The 25,852-nt window shown below is 37.0% G+C and overlaps 1 protein-coding gene across 1 annotated transcript in view; it reads left to right on the top strand.

Annotated features, from left to right (window-relative positions):
* Nucleotides 1–5,380: 5,380 nt before the first annotated feature.
* Nucleotides 5,381–25,852, top strand: part of LOC148953217 (heat shock protein Hsp-16.48/Hsp-16.49-like) — a 39,752-nt gene continuing 19,280 nt past the window's right edge. Inside the window, exon 1 of the mRNA XM_089088392.1 lies at nt 5,381–5,650. Within this exon, the coding sequence (XP_088944518.1) occupies nt 5,381–5,650 (270 nt within the window). The remainder of the gene's footprint in view (nt 5,651–25,852) is intronic.

Here is a 25,852-nt window from a genome sequence, read left to right as displayed (position 1 = left end):
AAATCTTCTTCTTCTTCTTCTTCATTGTTTTCAAAGTTAATAAAATGTAATGTACTATAATCAATGTCTTAAAACATAATGAAGAATGGAATGTAGTGTGTGAACATCTTATAGGGTTTTTGCTCGAGTACATCATACGTAGCCAAGTTTAAAAAAAAAAAAAAGTAATCAAGTTACTCCATATAGACCAACCACCCCTATATCACAACTTGACCCCAAAAAAATGCGTGTTAGCTCATAAAAAACCCGTCTGCTAAGCCAATGTACCGTTCCTAGTTATAGATGAATGACCCTGGTAACCCAATTACTTGAAAATTTACACACATATCCACGTGTAATTCAATGTAAATTTTCAAGTAATTGGGGCCTTACTACTTTCGCTCTTTACTAGGTTGCAGCTGCCGGTGCAACCATGATTGGTGCTATAGCTGGCAATACCAAAATGCTGCTTGATAAATCAATCCAATATTTCTTTATGCTGTTCAATTACTTCGTGGCTCTTAAAAAATTTTTAGTTTTACGCTTATGTTTTTAAGATAATTTTAATTGTATTCTGAAAGTTACTCATATCACAACTGGTGTAAGTCGATGAAAAGCTTTATAGATTCCTTTAGAGTTGTCAGGCTACTTAGTCACTTTTGAGTCCTAATCAATAATTCTTTTTTTTATACTTGACTTTTGTGTTTTCAGTAAAGCGCTAGGTTTGTATAATCCTAAAAGCATAGGTAAACATAATTAGTTGGTTTATTTGAACTAGTTTTATTGATATATATTAAATAGGTTGTGAAGTAATAATTTTTGTCCGTTTTAAGTTTCAACTTTGCTCTTTACTTCCCACGGGAAAACTTTGTTTTTTTTTTAAATTAATAAACTCTTAAGATAAACAGAAATTGTTCTGTATATGAAGCGGGCTGTGCATCTCCTCAAACCCCAATTATTCAAGACAGTCTTGTAGTGATTTATTAATGCATTCTTGACTGGAACAAACGTAGTTAGTGGGTCACTACAAGGATTTCATGTTTGTATAACCTATTAAAACATTTAAACTGAAAATTTTACAAAATCTTCCGTTCTTAAGGGACAAAAAAAAACACTTTTTGTACCATTCCAATCACGCTTATGCTTGAGCAATCGGTCTTACGACATTGTGGCAAAAATTCAAGCTTTAGAGTATAGATTAGGAGCTTGAGGAGGGATGCAGCCCCCTCTATTTACGGAATAATTTATGTCCATTTTATGTTTTAATGGAGTTCTTTCCTTCTACTTGAAAAAAACTAGTTATTCGTGCTTGCTTTTAATGCCACATGCAGGGTTTCTTAGATATGAAGAGAGCTGAGGCTCCTTTGAACCCTACTAATTAGACCAGCATTGAAGTTTAACTTTTGCAGAACAATGCTCCAAGAAAAAGGGCTGGTATAAGCCTCTAAATGGGGAAGTTGAGAAGGGAACATGTTAAGAAAACAATTCTTAATTCATAATATCCTGAAAAATTATCGTGAACACGTTTTGACTGCAATTCAACTATACTGTACCCCCGCCCCCCCGCCCTAATATCTGAATAAATAGCTCAAACTATATATTTCAAATTCATTTTACCAATCCTAATTTTTGTTTTCACCCGTGTACCTGTAAACTATATAAACTCTGACGAAATCAAGAAATGGAAAAACATATGTGAGTAGATCTGCTCATTAAGTAAAATAGATACAGTAAAGTACAAATATGAGTAGAATGTATCTTATGATTGCACTTAATGGTCTATGGAAATTCCGAGTTATTAAAATACAAACAATGAATAGTCTCAAGCTAGGTAATATAATTTAATACATTTTAAATTCGAATAAATTGTCTCAGCTGATATCGTAAAAACTTCACTCCGTGGCATTCAAGGAAAGCTCCTCAAAGAAATCCTTTTCATGTGAATAAATCCCAACATTTTCCATGTTCACGCAGGTAATCGTGAGAATGTAATCTTTTATGTGACATTGAAAATACTATTGTAATAGCAGGAAATATATCACCCTGCACTACCCAAACTAGAGGCTTAGTAGAAAAATATTCTTTAGAAAGAAAGAAAATTAGGGATTAAAGTCTATTGCCATGTCCTCTTTGTGTCCATTTTTGATATTTGCCTGAAGAATCACCAAGATTTAGTAAATTTGAACATCAAATTTGGGTTTAAAATGTCACTTTCAATGCTTCAGTTACTCCTTCTTTGCATATAGGAAGATTCATTTATCCTCCTCCAAAATAGTTGATGGGCAATTTGACACCACAGTTCAAATTTTTTTTAATTTTTAAATCAGCCAATTCAGTTAAATTTTAAAATAATTGTTTACATTAACTCCTTATTTTATATGTATGGTGTTTATATTTAAGTACGATTGCGCCACTACACAGACTTATGACCTTTAAAACTGGGAATCTCAATGCGTACTTTGTGGCTAATCCAAAGCGATTGGCTATCTTAGAATTTCTATTTGATATAATTTTGACCTGGACTGGTACTGATGCTTTACACCTCAAAATGGCGGAAACCACCTCTTTACTGTTGCGTAATCTCTATTATCCATCAAAAAAGCACAACTTTCAATTCCCGTTCAAATGAGCTCTTTCGATATGCTAGGATCATTAAACCGATACGATCGCTCCCGTGGGAAAAGCTACAAACAAATAAACACACATCCGCGAAGTAAGGCATTGCGTCCAAGGTTATTGCTGCAACAGTATTTGCCAGCTCGTAAAGAGGGAACTGCAAACCCATTTAATAACGCGTTATAAAACAAAAATGTCTGGTTAGAAAATTTTTTTATTTGGTTACAGTTCAGCGATGATAAATATTATGTGTGGTAGGTCAATTTTAAAATTAAAGTTCATCACGAATATTAACTTACAAAATTACATCTTTAAGAAGTTAGCTTCAAAAACGTTATGGCTTTCCTTTTCTGGGTCACAGTTAAGTGCAGTAGTGCTAGGCTGAATCATAGCTGAACTACAATAAAAAGTGAGTCGAATCAATATGGCTAGGCTGGATATACTAAAGGGATGGTATAATTTAGTTTTAAAAATATAATTCTTCCATGTTTTTAAAAATAGGTTTTTTGAATAAAAACTGTTCTGTAAAAAAAAAAAAAAAAAAAAAAAAACAGTATTTTAACTCCTGTGTTTATAAGAAATTCAGTCAACAATTTCTAAGACCACACTGGCTAATCATGACAAAACAAAAATCGTAAAGATCCGTCCACGAAATTATATTTCGCAATCTACTAGAGTTTCTGATAATACCCTACCTGACAAGCGATTAGCCTTTAAGAATGTTTCACAAAAATAAAATTTTGAAATGCCATTCAGTATAGTATTTTTTATTCAGTTACCATTTCATCATTAGTTTGAAAGGATCCTTATTTTAGTTTCAGTGTTTGTCCTTCGGACTTTTATCTGCATTTTTTTTCCTCACTGAGGGCGGTTGAGCAGAGATGTCAACCGAAATATTCGCATAACTTTTTCTTCTTTTTTTCGCTGGCTGTTATTGTCCTCGTTTTTTTCTCTCTTTGCGATTTTTTTTTGTAAGAAATTCAGTCACACCCTTTTGTTTTGGGATGTTGCCTTCAATCGTTTTGTTAATAACCAAATAGTTGAAAAAAAAACAATCTTAATATAGGGACTTTCGCCCTGTTGTCCAATCCCACCAAATACTAAACATTCATTCAATTGCATTGCATTGTATTTTCCAAAGTATACTATAATTTGGACTACGTTTTAGTTAACTATGGAGACCACTCTATGGCGCTGTTTACTTTTGACATCAGTAACATTATTCCTATATACCGTAACGTTCTTTATCGACCCTATGATTCTTTTATTTATTGTATGAAACACAACCAATAAGGTCGACGATCTTACTATCATATGAGTACCATGATAAATTGAGAACCATTTTGTGAATAAATTAAATACAAAAAAAAGTTTCTTAACTTGAAGTAAGGAGTAACAATAAAACTTAAAACAAACAAATTATATTGTATACGAGGGGGTCATCCCCTCCTCAATCCAACGGTCCTCATGCTAACATTTTTAGTCCTTTAAAAAAGCTTCTGATTCCAAATCAGTGACCCTTGAGTTTCAGCAGTCGTTCTTAAAAAATTGGGAAAAAATGTAAAACTTTAGCATAAAGAGCGCGGGATTGAGGAGGAAGCAACAACGAAATGACTTCTTTTCATTTTAACTTGTAATGCTATTCGTTACTTTCAGTTGAAAAACCTTTTTTTTCATTAATTTTTTCAACCGTTTTTCAAATCAAACCAGGAACTCCCCCCCCCCTTTACATGGAAGATTATCTTCATAAAATCCCTCACGTAGAAGATTTCCCCTGTCCGAATCGAATATTTCTCAGTAACAAATACTAAATATAAACAGTGGGCAAATTTTATAACTCACAGCCCTTTCTCCAGGGAAAGTGGGGGTCATTTTATCCCCAGAGGTCTAATGATCACACCTTTCAACTATGTTGAACCAGATGGCTTGGATATGGCCAGATGGCCGGATGTGTTTGGAGAAAAGTCATGGGAGGAGGTATATTTTCCCTGCAATCATTTTGGTCACTTAAAAAGGGAACTAAAACCTATAGTTTCCGTTTGATTGAGCCCTCTGTCGATCTTCTTGGACCATTGCTTAGACCCAATCATCCCTGGGAAAACAGAAACAAAGTTTAAATATTACAGAGAGACGTGCATCTGTGATCTTTCTTCCCGTAAAAAAAAAGTACAAAATTTCACAAATCTAGGAATTTAAAATATCTACATTAGGGTTCTCTAATATGCTGAATTTTGATGGTTTGATTTTTTTCTAAATTAAGTAACTTTTTGGGGATGTTCTCCTTTTTCAAAAATAAGGCAGATTTTCTGACTTTTCGTTGGTTTTGATAGGCAGCATTAAAATTTATGGATTTTATATATTTGAAATCACCATAAAAAGCAATTCTTTTGATGTAGCCTATTAATTGTTATCAAATTCCTTTTTTTTCAAGCTTTGTTTACTTTTGGGCCAAGTCGCTCCTGGCTTCTCACCTATTAGTTCGTTACCACAGACTGTTTGGTGAGATTTTCGTGTTATAAACGATATTATTCTAACCTATCTATTTTGTTCAGTTGAATTTGAGCACCGAAAGTCTTTGAAAGTCATGTTAGTCACTACGGGGTTTTCAGCTATTTATGGACAACTTTGTGTCTGAATAGGGGTTCGAAAAGAATCTTCACCTTCGAAATATCTTCTCTTAAAAGATAAAGTTTGTTTTCTTAATGTTTGATTTATTCAGTTTCTTTTTGGCTATATGTAAATTTTTAGTGAATTTTTAAATTCACTTTTCTTTACATGAACAGGTATGAGACTTGGAAAATCGTTTTTGCTTCTCGGCAGACCACAGTGCCGGCACCTGTTTTGGGGAAGAAGGACGTGGGACCCGTTTGAAGATATGCGCATGATAATGAGAGAAATGGAAAATCAGTTCCAAAACATCAATCAAAATGTGTTCAGAGTGCTACCATCGGCCTTTAAAGGGGATACTGCACTTCCAGTAATTAGTAGTAAGGGCGATGAAAATATGTACAGGCTTGTCCTTGATTTAAGCGGTTTTAAGCCCGAGGACGTCAAGGTAAAGTATGAATTTCAATAACTACTAGTATCGCTAATCTTGAACCATTCAAATTCGGCAAATAAAATAGCAATCTCGATTACGATCAGATTAAAATGGAATAAAAATTTAATAATTTGATTGAGGAAGTAAACCTTTTTGGTTCAATATATGGAAGTTTTTTAAGGCGAACCTTTTATTTTGTTCGTGCTTATGTTTTAAATAAACCTGGCGAATCTTAATAACGCCATTGCTTGTAAATTTGTAGCAGAATTACAAACTGGCTCATCAGCGGGAGGTCGCAATGATTATTTATGTCCTGTAGAACAATGAAACAAGGCTACCAAACAACAAGTAGTGGAAAAATCACCAAGTGACTTTCCGAGTTGTTTTTAGAATTGGAATTGGCTTTTTTGGAATTGGCTCCTATTGAAATATTGAGAACTATCATGAGCAAAGACTATCATGTTTGCAGTTACAGCCAAGCTACAAGCTAGTGCAGAGCGAACCAGAGCTTATAGTGATCAAAATTTAAAAACTGGGTTTTCAAGAAAACTGTCTAGGGACAAATATTCTCAATTTGCTTTTAACTTACAAATTGTATACTGTGTTCGTTATCAGGTTAATGGTAATTTGTAAATGTGAAAAAAATATTTTGAGGATTTGAAGCCTGAAATGCCCCAACATGGCATCAAATCCTAATAAAAAATACAGCATTATAATCTCCATCGTCGTAAACCTCTCTAAAATCAAAACTCAAATTCTCACATACTCTCAGTAGTTTTCAACAGTGCTCGTTCAAGTAGCATATTTTTGTGCTTTTAGTAAATTTGGCCTCTACTCCCGATATAATTAAGGCTAACGAGCCTAACAATAGCACTCCAAGGAACTACGAATCTGGGGCGTAGTTTTCTTTGTGTAAGGAGGGGCAGAATTCAGTTTGCCCCCCTCTCCAACTGAAAATTGGTTTCTTCAAAAATATTTTCAAAACAAAGGTAGGACCGCATAATTCAAGCATTCACAGAAACGGGTCAAGTTTTTTTTTGTATATTTTCACCTTTATTGTACTATATGGCTCATTTTTCAGTTTTTACATTCATTTTCACTCGATCTTGGAGAAGTGGCTCCAACTTTGCAGTTAGCAACTAGCATTCTAGCGAGCAAGTTCGAAAATTTACCAGTGATTTATTCAGTGCCAAGTATACTATGGCGCAATATATTGGATATACACACTAATTAAGGCATAATCTCACCGCTAGTGGACGTGATTTATTGCAAGGCACTTTGGAAAACGGGGGAATTTAATTGCCTCCCTTGCCAGTAGAGGGGATTTAATTGCCTCCCTTGTCGTGTTTTTTTTTAACATAATTTTCTGAAGGTGTTGAAGGAAAATATAAAGGATGGCTGAATGATGGTCGTCTAGCCCAATAATTTTGAGACCGTCTAGCCCAATAATTTTGAAAGCGGTAATTAAAGATTGTTTTATTATTTTGTGCCTATTGAGGACAGTATTTACAACATAATCAATAAGTTGCCGACAGAGATTCGAAGGAAGGATAATTGGTTGGGCGGCTGAGGGAAAGACAATGGCAAGTAAAGTGTCTGGTTCAGATAAAAGAAAGTTGCAGATTCTAATGGCAGGTGATAGAACAATGCGCTCTGATTCAGAAGTGTAGTTCTCAAGAAACGAAAGTACAGAAGGAACAATTAATCTTACTGACAAACCAAATAAACCAACTGAAGGTTAAAACAAAACAGCGGACTGACAAAATCGAAAAGGACTTGGACTTAAAAATCAGCCAAGAAGTTGAAACAGCTGTCAGCAAACTGGGTGCTGTGTATCAGAGAACAGAACCAAGTGAGTCCACCATCGAAAACATCAAAACTGAGACTTACAATAGTCTGTCACTCAATCTTGAGAAAATGGTGAAAGACAAGGTCTGTGAACTTGACCGGCGTTTAAAATCCCTTGAGAAGTCCGTTTCCGATATCGATCTAGCTACTAAGGCTGTGAAAGCGTCAGTCAGTGAAATTAAAGGGACAATAGACAATCACAATGAGACCCTTGCACAAGCTTCGCTAGGTAACCAACTGATATTTTTCAGCCTCAAAGAAGATGTCACAACGAACACTGTTATCAAGGAGAACGTAGAAAACAAACTTATGGAAATATGTGCGCAGAAATTTCCGGGCATTCCTTTAGATGCCTATGATAATGTCTTTGCCCGAAGAGTAGGACGCAAAGTGTCAAATCTGCCAAGGCCGACTGTAGTGACACTTTCAAACCTTAGAGTTCGGTCGCAGATTTTAAAAATAAGAAGCAACTCAAGGGGTCTAGAATGTCTGTCACTGAATGCCTAACAAAAACTAAACGTGAGTTATTCGCATACGCAAAAACTGAATTTGGACTGAAATATGTCTGGACCACTGATGGAAATGTTATGGTTAAAACCGGACCCACAAGTGCCCGTAAAGTGTCAAATAAGGATGAGATTATCATTTTGAAAAGATATCTTGATACTTAGATAGGGGGCATTTAAAACTAAGAAAGTGTATTGATAATAATATTCATGGATGTAATTAATTTGTAACATTGTTGCTTTTCTACCTTAGTGCTACCATTTCTTTTTCTCTTTCTACTTCTCTTTCGCATTTCTTTTTCTCTTTCTACTTCTTATCCTGCTTATGCTTTTCCAGCTCTATTTCCTGCTTATGCCTCTCTTCTTGCTGTGATAAACGGTCAGATTTCTCAGACTCAAAAAAAGGGGGGGGGGAGAAGAAGGAACAGAGATTTTTTTAACGCGAGGGTTGCCCGTTTTTGTCCAAGTCATCATCAGCACACATCATCACGAAATACTACAAACACCGGAACACTCCTGTTATTACTATTTTCCTCGACTATCATTATTTAGTTAAATTGATGAAAATAAAAATCATTTTTGATCTCGATGATGAATGATTTTTCATTCTTAACTGAACAGTCCCTGCTAAAAACCTTATTTCTCAATCTGCCAGGATGCGATGACGAGTCAGCTACTGATCCCATGATAGACAGGGTGAATGCCTCGTCCTGCTCATATGCAACACCCCAAGAATATCTTAATGAAATACTTCCTGCAATTTCTACTAATGATAAATTTAATCTTTTCTGCCATAATGTTCAAGGAATGAAAAAAAAAAATAGGATGATATTCTTACATTCACTGCTGAAAAGAAAAATCCTTTTAGTTTAGTTGGTTTAACTGAAACTTGGCTGTCATCTCAAGATGACATGTCGCCATACTGTTTGCCCAGTTTTGAAGCCATACATCTTCCACGGCACGTAACAAAGTGCTCCGGTGGCATTACATTATTTTTAAATGATTCTTCTCTTACAAGCGCTGCGATGACTTGGAATCAATTTTTAATGGTGTGGTCGAACGTTGTCAATCTGTCAACTCAATAGTCATTGAAATTCCTTGAAAGTCATCTCCAGTAGATTTCATGAGTCTTTTTTATAAGCCTCCTCCTTTTCCATGGGACATTTTGTGTTCGGAAGTTGAGCAGCTTATTTCGGAGATAAATGAATGGAGTCAAGGTGAAAATACATGTCTTTTGGGCGACATTAACATCAACTTGCTGACGATTGACAGTGACGCCAACTCGCGTTAGTTCCTTGATACAACTGTATCATCTGGTCTTCTCCCCACTGTATTCTTTCCCACACGGTATTGTTCAGCTAGAAATACTGCAACACTGATTGACAATATATTCCTTTCCTTTAACCCTCACACATCTTTTACCTCGCATATTATAACATCTGATGTTTCCGATCACTACCCAGTCATCACAATGGTCCCAACAAGGGCAGGCCGGTCCACTAAGTTAGCGTCTAATCCTGTTTTCACGTATCGAAGTTTTTCCCAAAAAAACATTGATTACTTCACTGAAACCCTGAAATCGAATGATTGGTCTGCTGTAACCCATGTGTCTTCGGCAGATATGGCAGCAAATGTACTCCCGAGCCGGCTTAAACAGTTAAAAGAACGGTGTTTTCCTCTACGAGCAAGTCGGATCAAAAGTGTTCCTAAAACTCCTTGGATGACAAAAGGTTTCGTTCAGTCTACCGAACACAGAAATAGACTGTACCTGAAAGCTTGTAAATCTTTTACTCCTGAAGCGAGAGAGACATACAAAAAGTACAGAAATACATTAAACGGATTAGTACGTAATGCAAAAAGGCGGTATTATGCGGAGAGAATGAATGAATGTAAGAGTAACTTGAGAAAAGTATCGGAGGTTGTTAATGAAATAATTTGTCAAAAAAGGAAGAAGGTGGATATTCCTAAAGAAATAATAAATATGCGTGGTGAGACAGTAGCAAGCGAATTTCGTGCTGATGCTTTTAATCAATTTTTTGTTAATCAGACATCTATACATGCTTCTGGCCCATTTTCTGAACAAACCCACAGTAGAACAATATCAGGTCTTTTTCTAACACCATATACGAAAGAGGAATTACTAGTGATTATCAGTAAGCTGCCTAATGGCGAAACCCCTAGTGGCTGTGCAACTATATCTTGAAGAAGGCCTCTGCAGGTCTTGTAGCTCCACTTACACACTTGGTCAACCTTTCACTAGCAGCCGGAGTTTGTCCTAATGTGATCAAAACTGCCCAAGTCCTTCCCCTCTACAAAAAAGGAGCCAAGAGTCTTATCTTTAATTATCGACCCATATCAATTCTACCGGTTATATCAAAAGTCCTCGAGCGAGTGGTTTATAACAGGGTATATAGATTCCTCGATGTTAAGCAGTTACTCTATCCCCGATAATACGGGTTTCGGCGTTATCATTCAACCTTGCATGCCTTAGTTGATTCAGTTGAATACTTATTAAATAGCCAGGATGCTTGAGAAAAGGTACTAGGGATTTTTCTAGATTTCATTAAAGCTATTGACACGGTATGCCATTCAATCCTCCTTACAAAATTACATTCATTTGGAATATATGGTGTTGCTCAGGAGTGGTTTTCATCGTACCTGACTGATCGTAAGCAGTGTGTAGTTGTGGAGGGTAGTGTGTCGCCAGAATTACCGGTAAAATCTGGCGTACCTCAGGGGTCGGTACTTGGACCGCTCTTGTTTATTTTGTATATCAATGACCTGATAACATGTCTTACTACAAATGCACACCCAGTACTATTCGCTGATGACTCAAATTTCTTCATTGCTGCTGAATCATCCGAGTTTGCTGCAAAAAAAGGCCCAAAAAACACTTGACGAAATATCTGACTGGTGTTTTCATAACAAGATGGAGGTAAATGCTACAAAAAGCTGCATCATAGTCTTCACTTCTGCTCTTTCAAACTCCTCATTGTCTCACAATGTCGCACTGTCAATCAATGTAAATCCCATTCCTCAGACCACAGTCACTAAGTTCCTTGGCGTATTTGTAGATTCCTCTCTTTCGTTCAAACATCCCATATCCCAGCTGTCTTCAACAGTCTCACGGCAAACATCAATGTTACATAGAGCTAGCCTGCTTCTAAGCGCTGACATGATGAAAATGCTTTATAATGCTTTTGTCTTCCCCTACTTGAATACTGCTGTTCTGTCTGGGGCAATACATTCAAATCTCATCTAAAATCATTAAAGAGATCACAAAACCGTGCAGTTAAGGCCACATATTGCCTCCCCAGGCTATACCCCTCGACAGACCTATACAGAGACACTGGGGCAATAGATATAACAGAGATAATCAACGTTAATAATCTGCGTTTAGCATAATCGGCAATATCGAATAGAATTCCTCAAGGTCTTTCCAGGTACTTCGAACTTTTTAGTGAAATTCACCTAGGAAGAGCTCTCCGCTACAACAAGTACAATTTTATGCTACCGATAAGAAGACTTACAAGGTCTCAACACTCTCCAGTTTATAGAAGTATTTCTGTATGGAACTCAATAAATGAATCTGTTAAATCCATAAAATCATTTGGCACACTCCAAAAACGATACCTCTCTTACACAGTATTGGATGCTGCATGAGTTACAAGTCTCAATTTTTCGTTTGTATCTTATCCTCTCACTCTCCTTCTTTGACTCTACCTCGTCTCAATTCTTTCCTTTCTAATTCTTATGTTATAAGCTCTTCTCTTTTCATTTCATAGTGTGATATAAATTTGTTTACCAATATCTGTGTGACTCGTACAAGCATTGCTTTGAGTCGAAATGTTCATGTTAATTGTTTCGTTTGTTCATTTATTTAAAAATAAAAGGTTGATTGATTGATTGATTGATTGAAACACTAAACATGGATCTTCGAAAGCTTCAAAATACATCCTGCACAAAGCTTCCACAACAATTTGGTGGGCTTTCACACAGTGGTAAAAGGTTTTACCTGTCATAGCCTTTTTGGTAGACCCAGGCAATAAAATATTTGTTTTTGAAAAAGCTCCTCCAAGCCAGAACCTTTCGTGAGATACCCTATGGCACCTAAAAAGTTCATAGCGATGTGTAGGCCCCCGAGCCTAGGAACGACTTTTTAGTAACTTTTTGGATCTTTCGATCTCTAAGCAAGTATAATCTCATAAATTGCTAAGTCACATGTGATCACTCAGTATTCTTGATGAAGAGAATCAGCTGTCTGCTGTAATACCGCAACTGCTTTTACAACATCTTCAGGGTTTGAAGGTGAGCTAGGGATTATTGACAAATATCCAATGCGAGAAACAGGGATCATGGAGCTTCTTCCATCATCTGCAAAATATTTGAAGTCGGGAAGTGTCAAGTTGTCTGGTAATTACACTGCCAGAAATTTGGTTGGCAAGTCACGACAAACTGTCCAAGATAGGAAAATGGGAGCAATTGAAAATTTTGCGTCCCCTCGAGTCATTTCGAGCTTAAAAGAAGAAGGTTCTACGCAGCGTTGTCGTTTCAAAGTCACTTTTTCAAAGGATTCACTTCCAAAATCTGATTTTTAAAATGCACGGCTTCTGCACCGGGAGCGGGATCGACCGACGAAGCAGACTACGTACCAACATCAATCAGGTCCTTCAAAGGTTGGGCGGCAAGCATGGTAGTTACGTGGGATGACGTGCCATTTACAGTTTGCTCCTAAAGTAGAAGAAAATCAATAAATTTTTTTTTTTGCAAGGAAGTTCAGATAATTAATAAGGATTGATCAGTTATTTGTGGCGGATCTAGGATTTTGGGAATGGGGGAAGGGGCTTCGTCATAAAAAAAATAAACACTCTTGTCTCGAGTATTTCTAGCTGTCGGTGGTCACTTTTGAAAAGGTCTTTTGAAAAGATCTTTCGGACAAGTATATGGTATAAAAACAGCCTCCGCAAAATAGTTGGCATAGAAAAATGTTTTCTAGAAAAAGCGGAAAAACAAAATCAGCACTAAGAATCAGTGTCTTTGCTCAGAATTGTGACTAGCCGTTTTTCAAGTGACTAAAGTGACCCTTTTTTGTTTTATGTTTATCCCCTAACATCTGTTTTGTTATTGTAATTCTGACGTGCTTATGCTAGCTTTTGTGCTATTTTAGCCAATAAATCATATTCTATTTTATTCTATTTCAAGGCCAAATGGGACCGAGAAATTCCAGACATTTTGGACTATTTACTTTCGCAGGGGGGGGGGAGGGTTGCCTCCTCCTGGATCCTCCATTCAGACACCCACGGTGTCGTATTATGAATATGGGAATACACAAACAGGAATTTTGTGATTAAACCGTGGAGCCCGTGAAGAAATAGTTTCATATGTTTGACTCAATGTTATTACTGTAACTTGGCCAATTTCAAATTTTAAGGAGCTTTTTATGGTGCTACAAAGACAACTAGCGCCTTAACCTGGCGGGATCTAAACTTAGGATTCTCTAAACTTAGGATCTTCAGGCAGAGAAAGCATTTTCTGTTGCAAAGCCCCGAAAATTTTTGAAATTTATCACTAAACAGTGAATTATTCCTTATATTTGCCTCTTAATACCGATTTTAGAAAAGTAAACACCCTTAAAAATTAATATTGTGCTGCAAAGAGTCAGAGCTATTTAAAAAATGAGAGTTAGGAAATGCCGTTTTGTTTTTGTTCATTTGCAGACACAAGAAAAAACTCAATGTCTGAGACAGTATTTTCTAAAATTCTGGGACATACCACTGGAATATAGTACTAATGTTGTTTTCATGTTTCCTTTAAATTAGCCCCTGAAACATCTTTGCAAGGAAGCAAATTATCTTAATAGGCAATATTATGCCACAAAGCGGCAAAAATTTTTGAATTTAGAATTAAGATTTAGACTCTACCTCATATTTTGATGCTTACCTCAAAATCAAGGTTGTCCAGTGAAAAGTTAATAAAGTCTCCTATGACAATTCATTCTGGTATGTAGACGTTGTCAGTTCTTGTTGTTCCTTCGCTTTATATAGCTTCATTGGTGACAAAGCGTTGAATTGTGCTGTAGCTAACTGTCATTTTCAGTCTATTCATTAGAGTTATAAGATTTTTGTTGCGAGTTTTGTCGTACACATAAAAACCTAGACCAGTATGTTTTGGAGTCTCTAATTTTCCCACTTGAAATAGAATGTCCTGAGCCAAACTGATAATATCCTCTTTCACAGCATCTGTGACACTGTATCTTTCGCTAGCATTATCTGGTGGGTCCTCAAAATTGGCAAAAAGGAATGCAAGCGTGCGGAACAACATTGGAGGGATCATAGAATCCGCATACTCTGTAGTGATATCAATATTTGTGTCACTACGTTTGTACTTTTTCACTGTTTCAATTAAATCAGCCTTTAACCTTTTCACTGTGTAAAAAAACTCACTTTTAGCTTTATGTTTAAACATATCGTTCATTGAATTTGAACAGTGCGGAGTTTCCCAGTCAGGAACATTGACAAATGGTTGGCTCCCTGTAGGACTTTGGGTTCTACTTTCAGCTGGTTCAGGGCCACTGTTTTGCATGTCATCTTCAGTGTCCCACACTACTTCAGAGTCAAATGATTCACTGTCGCTCTCTCTGTCAGATTCATTTGTTTCACAGTTTGTATCTAAGGTAGCACACCTGAATCATCTGCTTCTTTGACAAACTTTGAAACCTGACGGCTCAGGGCTCCAACAGATACTTTATGCTTCAGATAGTAAAAGCACTGGTCTGTCTTTTTACTAGAGCTCACTTCTAGTGCTTTGCCATACTTCACACTCAATTGCTTTTTCAATATCCTAACATCATGGGCCTTTATTTCCAGACCTGAACTAGCTAGTCCACTGCTTAATTTTTGCCTTAGCTCACTAAGCAAGTATATCCTTCCTTCCTTAAGACGAGTCTCAATTTCATACACGACACTTTTTGCAATGGCCTCTCTGGCAGAAAAGTTAGTGTCTTCCTCAGTCTTCTTTTTAAAGAAGCTAAGCATGCATTTTTGGTGGTATTTTGCACTCAACTGAATCAAATTTTTGTCTTTGGACATTGCAAACACAGCAGGCATTTCTCGTAAAAGTCTTTCAGCATGCTGTGATAACTTCTGTTACCTTTCTATTGTTTTAATTGCAAGAAGATCCTCACTTTTACGCTTGGCACTTCCCTTTTTGCCACAAATGATGCAACAGTCAGCGTATGAGAAACTCACTTCTGTTGCCAATGTTCTAGTGAATCTTGCAGGTGTAGCTGGCATGTTTGCTTCTTGAAGACCTCCCTGGAGATCACAAGAAAATAATATCTGTCTACAAGTTCTATGCCAAACAAGCCTTTTTTGTAAGAAGTTTGGTTGCTGAAAGTCCTTTCTTAGAGCATGGTGCTTAGCATTGCACTTGCATCTGGTCAATAGAAGTTCTCGGACACGTTTTATATCACTAATTATTTGAAAAACACTACGTTTTCTAAAGAGTTAAAGAGGCTGAGTCACAAGTTCGAACCTTGAAACGTACAGGGATTAGGAGGTACAGTTGGGGGGCTGCCTCCCCTCAAACCCCCCGCTTTTGCAGCCTCTTTTGTTAAGGTTTTTAAGTCCTGTAGCCTGCAATCAGTTGGTCGTACCAACACAAATGAAAGTGTTTAAATGGCATTTATTTTTAAATCTTCAGAGAATTTGGCAATGACAACTCAGTCTGTTACAGTTATAACTACAAACTTGTCTCTGTGCCAGGTATAGTTATGTATTCATTGTGATTATGTATGATGGAAAAATAGATGAACCTGAACCTACCTGAACCTAAACTGCTTGTTTATGCTGAGCCCTTCTTCTGTTCCCTGTTTTTTTCTGTTCAAAATTGTTAAGTTCATCACATTATAGTTTGTTATCGGTTAGGGAAAAATCTCCTGTAAAAAATCCAGCAAACAGGCTCAGTACTGTTTCTAATCAAAAAGATGCAATAGGATGTTCTCACGGTAAAAAATTCAAGCAGACTTCGTTCGTGTTACAAAGCATTTCTTTGCAAGGGAAAAAACGGGGGTTGAGGGGGGCGGCAGACCCCCAAAATAAAAATCTGAACAAAAGAGGCTGCAAAAGCGGGGGGTTTGGGGGCCGGAAGCCCCCCAACTGTACCTCCTAATCCCTGTACGTTTTAAGGTTCGAACTTGTGACTCAGCCTCCTTAGCTCTTTAGAAAACGTAGTTTTTTTCAAATAATGTCTGCACGTTTTTTTAAAGTTTATTGATTATTATTGCTTGACTAACTGTTAGCTGTTCGTGTCAGGAGTTAAAGTTGGGGGGCTGCCTACCCCCAAACCCCCCGCTTTTGAAGATTCTTGTGTTAAGGCTTTTAATTCCTGAATACTCAAATCAAATGCACAGTAAGATTTTCTTTTTTCAACTGTTCTTCGAGCATGCGGGTACACGGCATATTATCAAAGCAGTGGAGACTTACTTGTAAGCTGAAGGCCGACTGTGATATTCTTCTGGAGACGCCTGTTGAGCCGAAGGATTTAATAGATTGAATTTAAAAAAGAAACTGAGTTTCTTTTTTAAACTTTAAATTTAAGAGATACTACTTTAATTCAATATATAAAAAATTTACTCTGACAGGGAATCGAACCCAGATCTTCCACATGAAAGACAGGAATAGTGACCACTGGACCATCAGAGACTTGTTAAATTATTTTTAGTCTCTGCAATCTATTTTCGACGCAAGCAAATAGAAAGTAAGATTTTCGTTTTTCGACAAAAAAAAACTTCTGGGAAAGAGCTGGAATTTTTGGAAGCTTGCAGTTGGTCTTCTCAGGTTAAGAGGACTATTTTGATCTAATTTAATAATGAAATACTATGCTTTTAGGAATTTCAAAAATTAACATGGGCTCTTATAGGAAAACGAGGTTTTTCGTAAATGTAATTTCGGGGGATAATTTTTTCGGTCTGAAAATATCAAAAGGCCCTAACAGGTCGAATTCCAGTTCGAATGAGTCCTCGTTCACCCGGATCCGTTGCCAACTGTGGCCTGTAGGCGTGTCAGTTAAAAAAATAATTTGATGAACATTAAGTGGCTATATTTGGTTTTTGGAAAACAGGGAAGTAGTGATCGGATTGAGCTGAAATTTTGAGGATAAGCTCCCAGGCCCTAGGAAAGCTTATCCTCTATTGCCCGATCGGACAACGATAAAGAAGGGCTGTGGTGGGAGGGTCTAAACTTCCGGCCCACTTTCCCCCATGAAGATAAAGTCGGAGGGGGTGAGATTTTGCATGTTTCTTAGTTTGAGCTTAGGCTACAAAATGCGATCACCGTCTCTCTGCGACCGCTAGGACCGGAAATCGCTTAACATTGTGGTGGGTCGCCTCTTTAAAGAGGCACAAGTGTGCCTCCTTTACAGTGTGAAGATGTCTTTTTCCATCGGTTTGGTAGATTAAACACTTTGCATAATAAGTTTTTTTTTTGGGGGGGGGGGGGCTATATAAAGTATCTATTTTTTTCTGGCAAATGATTCCATGCTATCCTGCAAAACAGAGAAGAAATTTAGTACGGTACTAATGATAACCTTAAAAAATTCAAGAATTTCTTCATGATATATAACGGATCCATTTCTAGTATCTACAGACTATTATATTCTATAATAGGACCCTATAAGCAGTGGAAAGACCTGGTGAAAAAAAAATCTTCAAACCAGTAAGTAATTAAAGCCCCCCCCCCCCACCCCTCCAGAAGCGATAAGAAGTCCAGAATGGAAGGAAAAAGACACTTGTTAGTGCTGCATTTCAATTTTTTGGCCTCTGTAAAGTATACTCATATTCAGTCTTGGTCCCTCAAAAGATGGAAAATGACAATTCTTAATGCTCCATTGTGGAGGCAATGGGCCTTGGAGGCCTGAGTCTCAACCCATTTGAGCCCGCCCTAAATAATAGTAATAAAACTCCATTGAACAATTTTACAACTTTGTGGCATAGTATTGGGCATTGCGGCATAGTATTGGCCAAGAAGAAGGTACCACCAAACCTTCTTCCACCAGGCCTAAAGCTTTGTTGTGCCACCTAACAGCACGTCCGGACTATCCGCTTTCTGGAAAATGGGACGGAAATCTGAAAATGTAGACAGGTCTTCCATCCCATTTTTCCGTTTTCTGGACAGGAAGGATCAGAAGGTCCGAAAATGGAAAAATGGGACGGAAGACTGTCGTGTGGACAGCTTTTCTGGAAAAAATGCCAGAAAAAGGAGACGATTAAACATGATAAGTGATAAATAAAAATAGTTGTCTGATGTTGTTTAAAATAGAAAAAAGGTAAATTGTCTAACTGAGGCTCTAAAATTGTTTTCTATAGGTTTTGGGTAAGAAAAACAGATTTGATAAGGATGGCTGATAAACTTGTACCGATATTTTTTTTTTTTAACCGCCAAGTCTAGAGGGCTGTTCCTTTTTCCGGATTTCTATCCCATTTTTCCAGAAAGCGGATAGTCTGGATGCGCTATAAAGTTATTGACTTGAGGAGCAATGGTAAATAGTGAGACTCTTGACAAACAAAAAAGGAAAGAGCCAAGTATTGTCAGAGTGTACCACCTTTGCTTGACTATGCTTGACAAAAACCTGTACCACCTAGGCTAGCTCACATTAGAGCCAAGCTCCTCGTTAAACCCCTCCCGTTGACACCCCTGCCATTTACTGAATAATAGTAAGAAATAAGTTGATTTTATCAGGGGGAACTAATCTGCACCTTTACCCTACTTTTAAACCACTTAAGTAAGCCTCTAACTATCCTTTGACCCCAAAACTGGTAAGACTTTTAGCCTATGCATTATAAATTTATATACCAAGGATTCCTGAAAGACGAGGCGAAACAATAAAAAGTGAAATACTGGTAAAGACAAACCTTTGAGGATCAAGTAATAGAGTTAATTAGCTTTTTAAGCTTTTTAACCATCAATTCGCACCAGCATGGCACATGGCAGTAAACATAACCATATTAAAGCCACGAGAACGATGCAGTGTCATCTATTTAGCAATCAACAAGTTAAGTTATTAATTTTTTACCATAAATGATCGAGTCAAAACTTTGACCTCATATTAAACTATGAAGCGCACTTTGGTGGTCGCAATTCCCGAAATAAATGGAATCAGAACTCAAGTCAGAACTCAAGTACCAAAATGTTTTTTACAAATCGTTATTCAAGGACTTTTTCAACTTTGCCTCCCCGACTACTGTGCGAAATATATTTTCAAAACTAAAATACACCAGCCCTCCCCCGTAATGACTTGCGCTTAATTATTCACAACTATACATAATTATATAAAGCCTCAAACGAATAAACTTAGTTAAATGAAGCTTCAATATAGATATGCATATTAACCGTTTATTTTGAGTGGACTACATGCATCTTTAGGAACGATTGCGCACCGAAAGGCGTAAAGGCGAAATCTTCAAAAATGGTTAATATATACTTGATGATTTTAAATTGATTGGCTATTCGGAATTTTTGCCTGTTGACCATTTAGCACCATTTGGGCCGAAACTGTCGTTTTGTGCAACGAAATGACTGAAAACGCCGATTCATTGTGGTCCAATATTCTTCGCTCCTTAAAAAAAAGTTGATAAAAGTTTCAATGTGCTTTCTAAAGAAGCTTTTCCTAATATTCTAGGACCTTTAGGACAAAAAATACACTTTACAAAAAAAAACGAATTAGTGATCCTCCTTCTCGGAAAGATAATACAAAATTAACATTATAGATAGAGGCTTGAAACCTCGACAATAGAGGTCTCAGATGCATATATAAATTATAAAGAAAAGGAAATTTGGAATGAATAATCAAGCCAAACTTAAAAGAAATAGAAGGTACCACAAACAAGAGTAGACCCACCGACCCCTTAACCTTCTCATGGCCAGCGTATTATTTGAGCTTTGAGATTCTAATTTCTGTTCAGCTTAGGATTTGTTTATTCATTAATAGCAGCATTGGATATCTTCATGTTGATGTGATGATTATTCACTTTAATTATGTTGCAGGAGCAAAACTTTGGTTGTGTCATTCTCCCCTAGTTTGACGATTTTACCTTAATGCTAGAATTTGGTTAGGGTGTAACCTCTGCGGTTTGTACGGGAAGTGTGAACTGCAGATCCAGTTGATGAAAATAAAATTAAGTTTTCAAACAACATGTATAATTCTTGCCTGAGGCAAAAAAGATGGTCTTCACTAGTAATTCAGCCTGAGCCAATAGTTTGTGAGTTGAAGTGGTATTTTATATTCTATATAGTTTCAAATCGAAGTCAGACCAAAATTTAAAAGTGCTTAAGATGTGCGATAGTTACCTGGTTCGATCTTCAAATAAATTGGAACTTCCCTTTGCTCCTTTCTAAGTATATTAGAAAGATGGCCCACAGCAAGAAAATCTGCTTTTGAGCCAGGAAAGAATTTTTTTTTCCACGCTAATCGATGGTCTTTTTATTTTCTATTTTTTTTTTTTTTTATTTTTTTTTTTTTAATACGCTCGTGCGACCACTTTAAAATGCAACACTTATGAAAAGCAACGAATAGCTTTATAGTACAAACTAGGTTCTATAAGATTGTATTCCCAATTTTGAACTTTTTCGTGAGTTAAACCATTTAAAAAGGTTTCGAGGGTATTAATGTATACATTGAAAAGAAAGAGTTCAGATTGAAAGAGTAGCTGCAGCTTATCAAACAATTATTATTTCGAACTTTTAGTTTTTATTTGTCATAAAATCAACAAAAAAGACAGAAAATTATAGTAGCCAAGACCAGGGGCGTCCCGAGGGGGGGGGGGAGCCCCTCCCCCCAACTTTGTTGGCATTCGGTAAAATTTTCGCCGGAGGCAAAAATTTTGGCAGAAATTTTGCAAACTAAGCTGAAATTTACCAAAATTCTTGATTTCTGAAAAAAATTTGGCATAAATCAGGTAACGATTCCGTAAAATTTATAAATATCACCCTCCCCCCCCCCAATAAAATGAGCCTCAAGACGCCCCTGGCAGAGACTACTGAAAATTTGTAATAAAATGCAGATTGGTAGTTTAATATATATTATTGCCTCTTCATGAAAATCGAAGCATTTTTGTATTTATAGCGTTATAAAAGAAAAAAACGCTTAAGATACATTTTGTTTTCAGTAAAGTGCAAATAATGTTCTGGTCTTTACAAGCCATATCCATACTCTTGTTTCCGTAGTTTCTGTTTATTTTAAGCTTAACTTGATTATTCATTTGTGTTCGTTTTGCGTTCCACCTATGTATTGATAGAGATTTATGTTCCTATACACTTCAGTTACTTACCTTAGATCTTCCTGTACCTCCAGAGGGGCCTAGGGCATCGAATACACATTCAACAACTCCTTGATGAAATCAACACGAAACTATTTGGGCTCAAAATCAGCGCGAACAAAACCAAATGCATGGCGAGATCGAATTCACCACCTCAGATCAAGTTTAGCGATAAGGAACTGGAACAAGTCGTCAAATTTAAAAACGTGGGAAGTTCAGATTTAAATTGAAAACGCTGACTCATTGCGGAAAGAAGTAGTGACCCGCGTAGGCCAAGCAAGTGGAGTTTTCAACAGGATGAAGAGAATCTGGCGATCGAATGACTTTACTTTTTGTCAAAATTAGACTCTTCAATAGCACTGTTCTCTCAATTTAGATGTCCTCAGCTGAATTGAAGAGTCGAATCAACATACTCTGTGTATAATCCAAAGGGACCTTTTCCGAGGACCACAGAGGCACAAAGAGGGCAGCCCACTTGGATCTCAAAGATGACACAGAACATTCGATCATTTCAGCTGTGATTCTATCTTCTCCTGATGCTTTATTGTTATTCATCTTAGATGCTTCGATGATTTCGTCGGCTCTAGGTCGATCAGAACTGATGTCCAGCGAAAAGAGTGGTTTTATTGGAATATTAAGCTCTAGAGTTAGTGGTGAACGGTTTAGAGCTTCTTAAAGTGCAATGCCCATACTTCCTTTACAGCTTATGGGTCTGCTACTAGATTTCCAGTTCGTCTCTTGGTGGTTCTTCAGGATCAGAATTCTTGCCCAAAATTTCTTTTGTATTTCAAATCAAGTGTTTTGAAGTGTTTCCTGGTGGGATATTTCCGGTATTATTTTCCTGGGGGGGGGGGGGCATTTGCCACGGGTTTTTTTCGGTGGTATTCTGGGGGGTATTTTTTTTTGGGGGGGGGGGGTCTTTTCCAGGTGGGGTGTTTTTCGTAGTGGAGGGCATTTTCAGAAGGCGTAAACCCCTATACCCTTTTAAACTATTTGGATCATTAAGTTTCAATTAAATACCCTCAGATGCTCCTAAGATATTGCAGAAAATCTCCTTTTTTGCAGCTTCTTCAGCTTCAGACGCTTTCTGGTCCATGTGCTGACGCTTATCGAGTACAGCGCTTTTTTTCACCTCTTTATCAATGGTGTTTTATTGTTGGCTCCTGTGGACTGCTTAGGGTGTAGATTGGGGCGACTTTAGGGCCTTCTCTAATTCTTATCGTTGGTTGATCAGTGTTCGCGTTCTATCGGACAACCATCGGTCTTTGGGACTTTTTCTGAGTCTCAGCGTTGAATGAGCTGCTTCATGGTAATTTAGTTTGGTGGTTTGCCAGATATTTTCTTGGTCGGTTTTTTCCATGGAGCCAAGAGCTTCAAATCAATTAACCTATTCGATTAGGAAATTGAGCTTCATAGTCTTATCAGCCAGACTTCATTAATCAAATTGTGGATATGTAGTTGGCGGTTTACGGGGTGCCTGGAGCCTAATCTCTATTGTTGCTATCATTAAATTATGATCTCAGTTTATATAGTCTAGGTCTTAATCGTTGGTTCACGAGACAACGGTCAATTTGGTTATGAGTAATATCCTCTTTAGACGTCCAGGAGTATTTGTAATGCCTTTGTGAGCAAAGAAGGTAACACCAATGAAGAATCCATTTGTAATAGTCAAGTCGATGAGGTGACAAATATTATCATTCCGTTCTTCAATATCATGACTTCCTAAGACTTGAGGGAAATATCGTCCATTAGATACAACTTTTGCATTTAGGCCTTCAATTATGATGGCCATGTCATGACGTGGTATATCTTTAAATTCCACTTTTAATATTTTAATTTAAGTCATGTTTTAACCCCTTGGTTGCATCGTTTTGTCAGTGCCTAGTATATGACTAAAGACAACCTTGCATGACGTCCAAAAAATCTGGCCGTCATTAATTGAGGTGATATCGGAACCCAATTCCTCAGAGCAATTGCTGCATGATTTGAGGAGATAAGTGCAACACCAGTTTCTCGCCTCATAGTTGGGCTGCTATAAAGGATTGTGCGGTGATTGTTCAACGTTTTCTTGCCACTTCCAAGCCGCATCAGCTCGGTCACTGCAAGAATGTCACGGTTGTATTTTCCCATCTTGTTGCTGACTTGTTCAGTTTTCGATAGTTGTGTCATGGTACGTACATTCCAGAAATCAATTTGTAGTTTCTTTTTCGTTTTCAAAGACCTGGTACAGGGGCATGCTTGGGTTGTCCTCCTTGGGGTCATTCCGGGTAGAATCATTATCCATATTTCAGATACAATAAAAGTTTTTAAGGGAGTGGGTTGCAAGCCATTGCCCATCCCTCCTTCTTTTTCCAGGCTTGGGACTGGATTAAGTGAGTCAGCTACAATCCTCATGTGGGGTTAAGTTACTATTTTACACGAATTATAATTTCATTTTTTCGTTTGTCTTAGGTTTCATATTGCACTTTACCTTTCTTTGAAAATTTCTTTTGTGGAGAGTTTTATAGAAATTAATTTCGTCAATCGTTTGTTAGAGCACGATCATCTTCATAGGTGGGAGGTTAAAAGTTTGTGCATGACTAGTGCTTTCGGAACACTTGAGGGTAGGAAAGTCATTATCACCTAGAAATAAGTGTTTGCGTGACGATTATAGATCACAATAAAACACAATAAAGTAGTTCCTGAATTGTTTGTAGTTTCTTTATAATATATAATTCTGAAAAGTGACTAATAAATTTGTAGTACTAGCTACGTTCAGTAAGATCATTTTACAAGTTTTAATCCGTCCACGGCTTTGACAGTTCTGCTTAATATTAGCCATTTATGTTCACGATTTACATGTGTTGAGTTTATCATATCCACAGAAAGTAGTCGAAAGCAAAAAAAGAAAAAAGCAGTAGGAAATACTTGTGTCAGTTTATCTACATTTTATTTGCTTCCAACACACTTAAGGGTGCATTGCATATGTACATTTATTGTTCAACTGGTTGCAAAGTCAATCCTTGTCTCGGATTCTTGATATAAGTTTCACTCCTCCGGCACTGTTGCTGGCGAAACCGACAAATGGCTGCTGCAACATTTCACGTTGTTTAAGCAACATAAATCTAGTTTCTGTTCATTCTAGGCTCCATTTATTCATTGGAAGTAGCTTCTATTTGTTTTAATTTTGATGTATCAAATTACTTTATTTTTGTTGGTCTTACGTTTTAATATGGCTATTAACTTTTGTTGGAAAGACTTCTTTTGTGGAAAACATTGTTTTAAGTAAAACATTATAAGAGAAGAAGTTTTGATGATTATCAATCTGAATAAATCTTGCAACTATTTGACATTTACACAAGCGTTAGTTTTTATCAAGACAAACACGAAAACTTGTATTTTTTGGTTTTTCAACAGGTTTTAATCTTTTTCATTTGATTAGTTCTTTGATTAGCGAAAAATTCAACTACTGACCCTGATAACCTTTAGATTTAGATGAATGTCTATAAATTAGTCTTTTCCCATGATTATGTCATTACAGTGGACAAAATTCAAAAACATACTTTCAAGGCTATTGACAAATAAGAAAACAAATCATTGGGGAAGAGTGGACTACCCTTCCACATCGTGGAACAAAATTCTTTACAACATGAAACTGTTAAATTATATAGAACACCAGTGTGTTGTGCAAAATCTACTTTTTATCAAAACATAGGGGCTATCACAAAAACTGAATCATGATTGACTTGTTGGTGGTTTTGATATCGAAACTCAAATTAGGAAAAAAACTAATCTATAAGGAAAGGAGAATGGCGTACACGTTGTAACCTAGAGATCCTTAAGACAGAAGTTTCATAAAGTAAAACTGTTTTCTAAATGAAGTGAAGCATAAACTAATTGGTGTATGTTACGTAGTAGTTGATAGTCATTTAAGAACCCATTTAACCAAAGTATAATCACCTATGGAACAAGTACTGACAAAACTCCAAAAGTGACCCCGCGTACCTCAGTGCCTCTAGACGCAAAATGTTGTACTACTTAATCGCTCCGAGCCAAAGTACTTTGCTCCGGCCAATAATTATGCTAGAGCGTGATTCAGGCGATGAATGACCGGGATGAATTGTGTAACTACGGTTTTTAGTTGCCAGGTTCGCATAGGCATACAAAGGGTCACTTTTTTTGTGTGGAGAGGATAGGTTTTGTCAGTACTTGTTCCGTAGGTGATTATACTTTGCCATTTAACAGTTAAACATCACGGATAAAGCACCATTATGATAATAATCCTTCTCTAATTCACACTCTGGGTTCTTGCTGGATGGCCTGTAGGAGTTTCTCATAAGATCATTCATTTTAAATGCCGTTGATTTCGTAAGTTAAAATGAGGTAAAATTATAAGATGAGGAGAAATCATATGATTAGTGAGGACCTGTATTCTCTCTAAGCTCCTTTCTACAGCCTGTGACTGGGATAATGGTTTTGCCAGGCACCCAGACAACGAAGGAGTGGAAGGGATGCTAAGGGGCTTCCCCTCCCCATGATATTTTTTTTTTACAATAAGTGATTTCGAATAAA

This window comes from Artemia sp. Qi Xiang Cuo, chromosome 4 (assembly GCF_049724085.1).
Source record: "Artemia sp. Qi Xiang Cuo chromosome 4, ASM4972408v1, whole genome shotgun sequence".
Lineage (NCBI taxonomy): Eukaryota > Metazoa > Arthropoda > Branchiopoda > Anostraca > Artemiidae > Artemia > Artemia sp. Qi Xiang Cuo.
This window is presented reverse-complemented; position numbering and strand designations above follow the sequence as displayed.